Source organism: Zea mays, chromosome 5, assembly GCF_902167145.1.
Source record: "Zea mays cultivar B73 chromosome 5, Zm-B73-REFERENCE-NAM-5.0, whole genome shotgun sequence".
In the NCBI taxonomy this organism is placed as follows: Eukaryota; Viridiplantae; Streptophyta; class Magnoliopsida; order Poales; family Poaceae; genus Zea; species Zea mays.
Window position 1 is genome coordinate 13120970 of NC_050100.1, and position 11229 is coordinate 13132198.

An 11229-nucleotide genomic window follows, 5' to 3' on the forward strand; every position below is an offset into this window, starting at 1 on the left:
AGTGTTTACTTCTTTTTATGAAGGAGAGTGGGATACTGGCTGCCAGCTCCCAGTTTTCCAAACATGACTTGGGATATCGAGAAGAGTCTATTGTTCAATGACATTGGTTCTGATGCTTCTGCTTCAAGTTTAGAGTCAATGGCTTGTGTGTCCGTTAACTCTAGCTCCCAACTACCGTGGAATTAGATCTCAAGGCATTCTACTAAATTGTAATACTAGAATAAGACCAATACTAAGCATGATTCTAAATGCCAGGAAATCGAGAGAGAGAGAAAACAAGTACCGCAATCACACTTACCTTTTGCTATAATCACTGAAAGTGGGAGTTTCCATGCCTTTAAACTGAAACAACGAAGAGGGTGAATCAAAACATAAGTAATCTGATCCAGTCTTTCAGCCATAGGTGGTTAACAAGTTTGATTTTCCCTTTTTTGCAACCATATGCTTCTCCAACGATACATAACAAAACTATCTAGCATTAAAGATATAATATATGCATAGCCAAAGAAATGGATGACGAAAAATAGAATCTCCTAACTACTGTAGACCGGCCGGTGGTGGCTTGGCAGGACGCGAGAGCCGATTGGACGCTCGCCTAGCGCGCGTGGGGGTGGTCGCGCTGGCAACATGTGTGGGCGAGCGCGTTGGCGCCTAGGTGGCGAACGCGGGCGAGTGCGCTGGATGCTGGCTACTGGAACGTGAGGCTAGAGGCTGAGCCTGGAGGTGGCTGCTAGGATTTGGCGTGGGGGCCAGGGGCGTTGCCATTTGCCAACAACGTCCTAGCGTGAGGGTGGCTAGAGCCTTAAGCAGTGGACGAAGCTTGGCGTGACTTAGGCCGCAGCCGGGTCCAGGTCTCCGCCACTGCCTTGGGACCAGGTCGCCGAGCTCCTTAGCGTGAGCGGTGCAGCTATGCCCAATGACGACGACCTTTATGCTCGTCGTCGTAGTTGCTGTCATGGTCGGTGAGTGTTGGTGGACCAGAGGTTTCAAGGAGAAAGTGAAGGCGAAGGACATGCAAACTGGTTGCTTCGAAGCCCACCGTCTGGACATTTAATTATCACGAGGCATGAATGGGTGGAGCATAGGTGAGGCGGGACCCACGGATGTTGCCATCGTTATCATTGGATAGCCTCGCCCATGCGGTCATGCTTCCTCAGTCGTGCGAACAGCATGCTTTCAGCTCTCACTCAGTGTGCGACCACGTGTCAGGCTGCGAAAGCATCGTAAAGCGAGAAGTGCCTGCTTGAAGGGAAAAGAGATTTCTCCGACGCGCGTCGACTCGTGATGGGCAAATGCCCCGTGAAGCGCGGGGAGGCATCTAAAAAGAGTGGGGTTTTAATAACTTAGATTTCTCTGCTATATACTCAACCCGTCCCAGTTTATAAGGCGTAACCAATTTTTATTCTTATCCCATAATATAACGTGTGCTCTCTGTGAGCATACATACATCGATGCAGCAGTATAAAGATAATTAAATATATGTCTTAGTCTTTGAGACAGAGATAGTTACACCTTATATATTGGGACGGGAGAGTAAATCACTAGTTTCATGGTTCCATATTTTCACTGTCGTCCTGCTCCCCATATTAAAATGGTAAAAAGTTAAAATAATGTATAAATGAAGATTTAAACCATTGTTGTTGGTTCTAAACCCACATTTATACTCATCTAGCCAACAGAACACACATATCTTTATGTTTCATACTCTATACTCAAGTATAAATGGAAACCATAGCAACATTTGAGATTTTCTACTATAAAGCATCAGTTTTCACCATCGTCGCGTGTCAACACTTTTGTAAAAAAAACAGTTATACTTCTTTGTAATCAAACCACAGTTCAAACCTCCTCATCTTAGCTCCCTCCCCTCTACGATCACCTAGGTGGTTGTTTGTCCCCGCCACCTCCTCATCCTGTTGCTCCTCGGCTACGATAAGGATAGGCAATGTGGACCATGAGCTAGACGACGAGGCCGAGTCGGCGACGACGCAAGGCGAAGGCGAGAGTCACCTCCTCTGCCAATGGGTCACGTGTCAGGCCAAGGTGGTGCTCTCCTCCATAGAGTGTGAGGTCAAGCGCCACAACCATGAGACTGAACCGTGCACTCGCGAGCCCTCGTCCGGTCTCCACTCTTGACCCCTCCTCCTTCCTCCTCTCCTCCGTGCTCGTACGTGCCCTCCTCGCTCCTCCAGATGTGGTGCGAGCTTAAGCATCGCCGCGCCGACGCTGCCCACCCCTTAAATCGCTAGCCCTTCAAAGACATCGTCGACCGTGATCGCGAGCACACAATCTAAATCGTATGCCGGTGTCCGCCAACAGTGGAACTGTCAACAGCGTCATATGTGTCATCACAACGCACAAACGTTATGCTATAAAATTTAGTTATCTGATTTTTCTTTTTATTGTAGACAATTTATAAAATTACAGGTTTTTTTGCTGTAGTTTTTATACATACAATTTGATTTTAAACGATTTTCATCAAAACTCGTCAAAACGAGTCTCACAAACCGGGTTCTGACAAAACGGGTTGAAACAAACACCAACTAGGTCGAACGTCGAACGGTCGAAGGCAAGGCACAAAAGAAAAATAGGCCTATGTACATTCATTTGACAGTTAAAACCCGACCTTTCCCTAACTCACCTTCATCCGAACTCCAAATGGGAACAAAGGTGCAAATCTACCAAAAAGTACACCCACATCCTACAAAACAAATCTCTCCCTCGCGGCAAAACATCCCCAGCGAACAGCCTCATCTAAACCTAGCATGCCACTCATTTGCTGTCAGTGAAATCTGCGTCTATTACATCGCCATCGTCACCTGGCTTCTCAGAAGTGCCCGCCGCTGAACCAGCAGAAGCATCAGCTGGACCAGGTCCGGCGCCTGGGGCACCCTGCTGGCTGTAGAGGGACTGCCCAATCTGCATGACTTCCTGGTTCAATGCACTAATGGCGTCCTTCATCGTCTGTGTGGAGCCACCAGCAACAGCATCCTTGAGCTCTTGCAGCTTCGACTCGACCTTCCCCTTGACGTCGCCTGGGACCTTGTCCCCTAGTTCCTTCAGTTGTTTCTCGGTCTGGTAGATGACCGACTCGGCTTGGTTCTTGGTGTCAATGGCATCTCTCTTCTCCTTATCCTCCTTTGCAAACTTCTCAGCTTCGTCAACCATCCTCTCCACCTAGACGGTTTTCGTTTGATACAAGTCAATCAAATCATTCAGAAACGTCGAACAGTACTACCAAGAACATGACAGTACATTCACTTGCTGGAAACATACCTCGTCCTTTGGCAGAGTGCTGGCACCAGTAATTGTAATATCCTGCTTCTTCCCTGTACCCTTGTCCACGGCAGTGACAGAAAGGATACCGTTAGCATCAATATCAAACTTGACTTCGATCTGCGGAACACCACGTGGGGCAGGAGGGATTCCATCAAGCCGGAAGCTACCAAGAGACTTGTTGTCTCTCACGAACTCCCTTTCTCCTTGGAGAACATTGATCTCCACACTGGTCTGGCCATCAGCAGCTGTTGAGAAAACTTCCGACTTTGAGGTAGGCAGGGTTGTATTCCGTGGGATAATCTTGGTCATAACACCACCCAGTGTCTCCAAACCAAGGGACAATGGGGTCACATCGAGAAGGACAATGTCGCTAACATCACCAGACAAAACTCCAGCCTGTAGTAAAAAAAATGGCACTCAGAAAAAACATTCCATAACGCAATGTAGGAGCAACTACAAGATATAACATACATTAGGACATTGATCATCTCCAAAATCTGTCAACAAGGACAGTATAATATTCTAATAATATTCTATGGTTCAGACAGAATTTTGCGAGAATGCCATTCTCAATATAGTGCTGTGAAATGTTTGGTAGCATACTTCCAAACATAAGTTAGTTAACCAAACAAGAGTACATTGTGAACTGACCTGCACAGCTGCTCCAAGTGCAACAACCTCATCAGGGTTGACTGTCACATTGGGGTCCTTTCCTGTCATTTTCTTGACAAGCTCCTGAACGGCTGGTATTCTAGTTGAGCCACCGACAAGAATAACCTCATCAATATCTTTGAACTGCAACTTCGCATCTCTAAGGGCATTGTCCACAGGGGTCCTCAACCTGAATGACAATTTGACAAAAAATATATATCAGCAACAAGTTATATCTTCAATTCAAACGGCCAATATTTAACCAAATGCTAATAGCTGTCAGAAGCATACAAAGATATGTACATCTATAATCTTTCATTTGACATATCATGGGCCATAATTATGTACCTGTCAAGGAGATCTGAGCATAGCTCTTCAAATTTAGCCCTGGTAAGAGTAGTCTCAATATGCTTGGGGCCATCCGCAGTAGCTGTAATAAAAGGCAAGCTGAAGGAACAAATAAAAAATTAGAACTGAACAAGCAAAAAAACACACTTTAAGGATGTTAATGCTGAGAAAAAAACCTTATGTTTGTTTGGGTCAAAGATGACAGCTCCATCTTTGCCTTCTCAGCCGCTTCTGTCAATCGCTGGAGAGCTTGCTTATCTTTTAGCAAGTCAATACCCTCATCATTCTTGAAGTTTCCAGCGAGCCAATCAACAATTCTCTGAAAGCCAAAGCATGTATGGCATTAGAAAGACACAAGTTCTGCAGAAGCTTCGAGTTATCACATCCACAGCAACCATTCAAGATTACTGTACTACTTATGATTACAGTTCTACAGGAAAGAAAACTACCAAATCAAGTTCAAAGTATATTGCACTATCAATCCCAGAATATGTAGTCTTGCTTACCTCTTCTACCCCACACCAAATTTAACATATTCTACAAATAGTGGATTCTAAAAATCGTAATAACTAGTGTATAACTGTATATAACCTCATTGAAAAGGAGGAGCCTAAAATACTTGGTGCATAACTTACACCTTGGCACACTGCATTGTTAAGTGCTGATGATCTCCCAGAAGAACTAACATAAATAACATATTAACATGTACAGTACCAAAAAATCAAGAACACACTGTGTCAACATCAATAAACACCCTGGAGCTTAACTAAATTACTCAATCCAGAAACTACATTTGATGTCTTGATCCACACATTGTCGGAGTCTCAACTTTTTGTGTGTATGGTTGAATATAGCATATAAAAAATGGATACTTGTGCAGACATAATTAGCTATCACAGTTCTCTAAGGTTCATGCCATACATATGCAGGTTTTTATAAGAAAAAGTAGAACATGCAGTTGCCAATGCCCTATTGATGGATTGACAATAGATTACAACAGTGAAGGAAGTAAGATTTTTTGTGTCCCACAAGATACGTGGAGAGAGAGAAAAATAAACAAACCTTCAGAATTGCAGTAAAAAGAAATGAAAATGCATTTGCTGTTGAAAAAACATAACCCATGACTAACCTTGTCAAAGTCATCACCACCAAGGTGAGTGTCACCTGATGTAGACAGCACCTCAAAAACACCATCACCGACTTCAAGAACTGAAAATATCAAGGGAAATATATGACCCAAGAGGAACCAACAATTTCATTTAAAACCTCTCAACAAGTCAGGGGAATTAGAAAAAAAAATGCGGACCATGATAATATGGTTCAAACTTTCATGGTACTTGAAACCTTTCAATTTTAGGGTTCATTAGGGATTTGTGTAGGATTAGGATCTTATTCGAGATTCTTTTGTCCACCAAGATTCTCATGTAATTCTGTATGAACCACCCGATCATACCTCTCTCATATTACTGTTCTTCATCCTTATGAATTCCACCACCACCATTTTTCATGAAGCCCAGTCTTCCCTTTAGACTTCCATGTTCCAAATGGGATTACACGGCTATATATGAGCATAACATAGTACTATAACATGACCCCCATCTTGCTGTGTTTGCATAACAATTCACTATTTCCCTTCATTTTCTGTTGCTTTTAATGGCACCTTCAATGCCAAATCTCTTGCCGTTGCATTTAAATATTTCAATTTGCTATGGGCCTATTAGATCTATGTTAAGCAAGTCATGCATAAATCATTCACTAGCTAAAAGCAGTATATCCTGCCTTAACTTCCAGTTAAGATTTTTCAGAACCATGATTTAGACACATCACAACTATGGCTGCGTTTGGTTTCCTTCGGATAATAGAATCTACAGCGAGCACGTTACCCGAGAAAATGCATCCGTCACTTGATTTTCAGATTTTTGTTTCTGTGGACACAGAATCCAAGGTATAGAATGAGAAGTGTTTGGATCCATAATGTATTTTTAAAACTAGATTTTCAATATCTGCTTGCAACCAAACACGGCCTATAGGTACTCAAAAAGATTGTAGCCCAAATCTTTCCAGATAAAAGGTTCAGTATCAGTTAAAGTTAAACCTCCTATAGGGGTATGTACTGCAACATTCTATAAAGCTACCTAAAATATAGGTTATAAATTGTGTGATAATTGTGAACATACAGGTAGGTGGCTGTGGAGAGCTAATCATGCAGGAATAACTTAAGTCTAAAAAACTCTGAGAAGTAGGTATTCACAGAAACACCAAACAGGACAGATACCTGAAACGTCAAATGTGCCACCTCCGAGGTCAAAAACCAGAATTGTTTCATTGTTCTTTTTCTCAAAACCATATGCTAGTGATGCTGCGGTGGGCTCATTTATAATACGCAGAACCTCCAGCCCAGCAATGCGGCCAGCATCTTTGGTTGCTGTCCTTTGTGAATCGTTGAAGTAAGCAGGGACTGTGATCACTGCCTTTGTGACTTTGTCATTCAAAAACTTTGATGCATCATCCACCAGCTTTCTCAGCACCTACAAGATATAAAATGTACAGCAACCTGGATCAGAAACAGTATATACAAACAAAATTACATCCATGCAATTAGTTCCAAAGGATACTCATATCTGTTTCAATTCCTATCATCAACAAAATTAATATAACAAATATGGATGACATGCAGCGCAAAGCATATAAATATTAGGTCATAGAAACAGAAATGCACAGAACTGTGTGACAGAACTTGTGAGATTCAACCACTTAATTGATAAAACAACCATCAAGGCATCAAACATGTTTTGAATTTAAGACATACAGAAAAGCTAAGGCAAAATATTGGGCTCCCATCGAGCAACCAACAGAAAGAAAACTAGTTAACATAACAATAATTTAAATTTTATGATAATTACGACTAACAGATGGTCATTGATCTAGGAGCATCGATCTTTTAAAAGTAAATGCTGCAAACTAATTCTAGCACCACACAGGTTCGCTAAATTATAAGGCAAATTGTCCACTGGTAACTGTACCAAATGTGTTGAGATAGCTGATTAGCTGTATACTGTCGGAATAAAAAAAAACAGAGTAACAGTGGTACTGGAGAAGTGGAGATACATTCGAAGTTAGTGTTAAACCTGTGCGGAAATCTCCTCAGCTGCGAACTGCTTGCCAATCGCCGGGCAATCGAGCTTGACGTTGCCGTTGTCGTCCCTGATGACGCGATACGAGACCTGCTTGGACTCCTCGTCTACCTCGTTCATCTTGCGGCCGATGAAGCGCTTCACGGAGAAGAAGGTGTTCTCCGGGTTGACGACGGCCTGGCGCTTGGCGATCTGGCCAACGAGGCGGTCGCCGGACTTGGTGTACGCCACCACCGAGGGCGTGGTCCGCGCCCCCTCGGCGTTGGTAACGATCGTGGGCTTGCCGCCCTCCATAGCTGCCACCGCGGAATTTGTGGTCCCCAGGTCGATGCCTACCACCTTCTCGCACGCCACCCGCAGCGGGCGCCACCGGCGACTGCGGCTGTAGACCGCGGCGGAGATGGAGGGTCGGCTCCGGCGGGGGCCGTGATGGGCCGCAAAGAATGGGGTCGAGGTGGGGAAGGTCGTGGTCGCCATGGGCCGACGGTGGTGCCCAAACAGGAGAGTTCACAAAACCCTATGGAGGGAGAGGAATGAAGAACGTGGATTGGAGTGAGCGGGCGGCCGGATTTTGGCTTCTGCGGTTAACCCTGGGAAATGGCTAGAGGTTGAGGAAGATAAGGGAAAGGAGGTGGATTTTATAGAGCTCACTGCTCACTGGCGGGATGCCGCGTGAAAGCTGTGGCTGGAGCATCGCATCTCGATTCTCGAAGGTTGTATAAGCTTCTGTAAGCGGCGGGACGGGGGCGCTCGCACGTCGCACCAAGTGTAAAAGTACAGTAGGGACGATTTTCTAAACAAAAGACAACTAAAAAACTTTATTATACACGGACTGATTTGTTGACCAGAGATTACGGGAGATTGAAGGAGAAAATTAGTTTATTTTCCCCACAGTAATTCTTTATCACCAAAGTGTTTATAAATAGTCTCTATTACTTATTAAGACTGCAATAGTAGTCGGCCATTCTGCGTTCTGCATATTCCGTGTTCTGCCATTCCGATTCCCTCCTCCCCGCCCATTCTCATTCCCCCGTACAGCCGCGCCTAGCTAAAATTAAAAAAATACACATGGCCCCAAGGGGATTTGAACCCACAACCTCTTCTCAAGCAAATGCTAGCATCAGCTACCACTACACCACATATGTGTTTATGTCTACATCTATAACAGAAAACATATCTACTACATCTCTCCCGAAGCCCACCTGCTATCATTGCACAATGCGTAGTATTAGATAAGTATCACCGAGATTCTTGAACTATACTTTTGGATAGAGTGAGTAGTATTTAAAGAAGAGCCTTACATGCAATTTATTTTGTTTGAATAATATTTTCAACTTAAATTCTTTTTTTTTGCATGCGTGACATTTATTCTTTGTAATATTTTTTCCATGGATCTGACTTGTGAGTCATTTTTATAAACCAACGTCAAACATGAATCCATGTTTCTTACTTAAAAACCCCAAACAAACATCATTAGCAGGAGGCACTCGCGTTGGGGTTGCTCATCGACGACAAGAACTTGGCGACTGCCAGTTCGACCTCTAGAAACAGCCCTACGTGGCTGCATGTGCCGCTATGTACGACAAGCTCTGGCGCCGCCACCGCTTGGACGCGGTGCAGAGCGGCTGCTTCGCGCTGTCCATCGTCAAGCAGGGGACCTCATGGTCGTCGCCAACATCGGTGACTCTCGGTTTGTTCTGGGCACTGCATTTAACGACGACGCCATCACGTCGTCCAGCTCATCGTCCACCTGAAGCCCAACCTGCCACGTAAGTCGCTACTGACTCGCCATGAATTCTTGTGCGCTGAGACGATGGTCGTTGTTGATGTTGTATGAGTGTCCTTGAACACGATGTATGTAGAGGAGTATGCATCCGGTGGTGCAACGGTCAGGGGTACTACCTTGCTGATGAGCCCGGGGTGCACTTCGTTTTACAGCCCAGCCAAGAGTCATTAGTACTCGGTATGTCGCGCGCGTTCGATGACTACTATATCCAGGACTGTGGCGTCATCTTGGCGCCAGAGGTGACGCAGAGGAGGACCGACAACAATGACCAGTTTGTCATCCTCGCCACCGTTGGGTAGCTTTTGTGCCGGCTTGCCTTTAATTCTCTTCGCAAACACACACTTGCCTTTTTGTTTAAGCAAAAGCGTATGGTGGTATGTGTCTGATGACTAACGATGTACGATGTAATTTCTTCCGGTATGTGTGGAACGTGCTCTATAATGATGAGACCATGTAAATCGTGACATATATCGAAGTCTGCATGATACTGATGGTTGCAATGTAGTGGTGAAACAGATAGATTATAAATAACAAAATTTATGTATGGTCAGAATCACAAATTGATTATGAAACATTTTCTCATAACGGTATAACACACATTTTGTATATAAGTTATCGTAGTATACTCGTATTATATATTCTCGTTGCAACGCACGGACATTCAGCTAGTATATTAATAAATACAAAATTAAATATGTTTCTACAACATTAAACGTGTTGAGAAGAAACCAAAGCAGTCTAATTGGGCTTGTCTTGTTCAGACCGGTAGGCCCATTCATATATCATCCATGTAAATTTGGATTCTAGACCAAATACTTGGGTTTAGGTACTACTAAGTTTTAGTCACTATATTTTATTCTAATTTAGTTTCTAAATTGTTTTAGTATTTAATAATTTAAGAACTAAAATAAAAAATAAAGACTACAAATTAGACCTTAGAAACCAAACATCTTTCATCAATAACTATAATAAACAATACATATTAACCACATTTAGTTAGTAATATATATTAATAATATTTAATAATTTATGAACTAAAATTAAAAAATAGATAGACTAAAAATTAGTCTCTAGAAACTAATAATAAACAACATATATTAACCACACCTAATCTAATCTAGTTAGTAATATATATATTAATAGTAAGCATGTATGTGAATATCTTATATTTTGATAGAAATTTAAAACTCCCAAATCTTCTTATCTTAAGACAGAAAGAGTAATAAATAATATATTTTTTTCGTTCGAAGTTTTATGTCGTTTTGTTTTTTCACTACGTATCTAAAAAATATACATCTAAATATTCCGTAGCTAAATATCCAAGACAACTTATGAATATGATTGTAGGACCTATATTTTATATTACTAAAATGGGCGATATTCGGATATTATTTTCATAGTGATTATTATTTTGACATAATAAAAATCTTCAGACGGTAGGTTTTCGTTGAGTGGTAATGTATAATCCAGGTTTATCATTTTACCAGAGTGTTTCTATTTTTAGAGATCAAAACATGCTTTCGTAGATGGTAACAGACTTGATCCTCAATTTTCAGAATTCTTCGATCTGTTTTCTACTCCTCCGTTCTAAATTAAAATTTATTTCAGTTAGTTAACAGGTTGATACAATACTTTTATATATATATATATATAGATTGTATATTAGGAGCCCTGGGCTTTCAATAACTAAAGGAAGCTCAGGCCAGACAGTGCAATCCGGTCGAGCCGGATCAGGTCCAGACGTCTATAAAAGCTAGGGATCACGTCCCATCTCGATTCATTAGCGACGGCGGTTGCCCGATAGCGCGCGCGGCGGTGGACCCTCGGCCGGTGGCCGCGGCTCCTCGACCTCGACATGCGGTAGCGGCGGTTTCCAGGCCGCCGGCGGCGGCCCCCGATCCAGAGGGCGAGCGACGGCAGTGCTCTTGTGCGGTGGCGGCGGTTCCCAGGCCGGTGGCCGCAACTCCATTACCTCGACGCGCGGTGGCGGAGGTTCCTCGATCCGGAGTAGTGGCGGCGGTTCCCCGATCC

The 11229-nt window shown here is 43.2% G+C and overlaps 1 protein-coding gene across 1 annotated transcript; it reads right to left on the minus strand.

Annotated features, from left to right (window-relative positions):
• Nucleotides 1-2527: 2527 nt before the first annotated feature.
• LOC103625973 (stromal 70 kDa heat shock-related protein, chloroplastic) lies at nucleotides 2528-8206 on the minus strand. The gene is made up of 8 exons (XM_008646372.3): nucleotides 7407-8206; nucleotides 6554-6806; nucleotides 5408-5487; nucleotides 4455-4597; nucleotides 4279-4377; nucleotides 3931-4120; nucleotides 3277-3675; nucleotides 2528-3177 (listed from the first exon to the last, which is right to left on the minus strand). Exons 1-8 carry the CDS (start codon nucleotides 7887-7889, stop codon nucleotides 2773-2775), a joined length of 2052 nt encoding a protein of 683 aa, XP_008644594.1. The 5' UTR covers nucleotides 7890-8206; the 3' UTR covers nucleotides 2528-2772.
• Between the last annotated feature and the right edge of the window lie 3023 nt (nucleotides 8207-11229).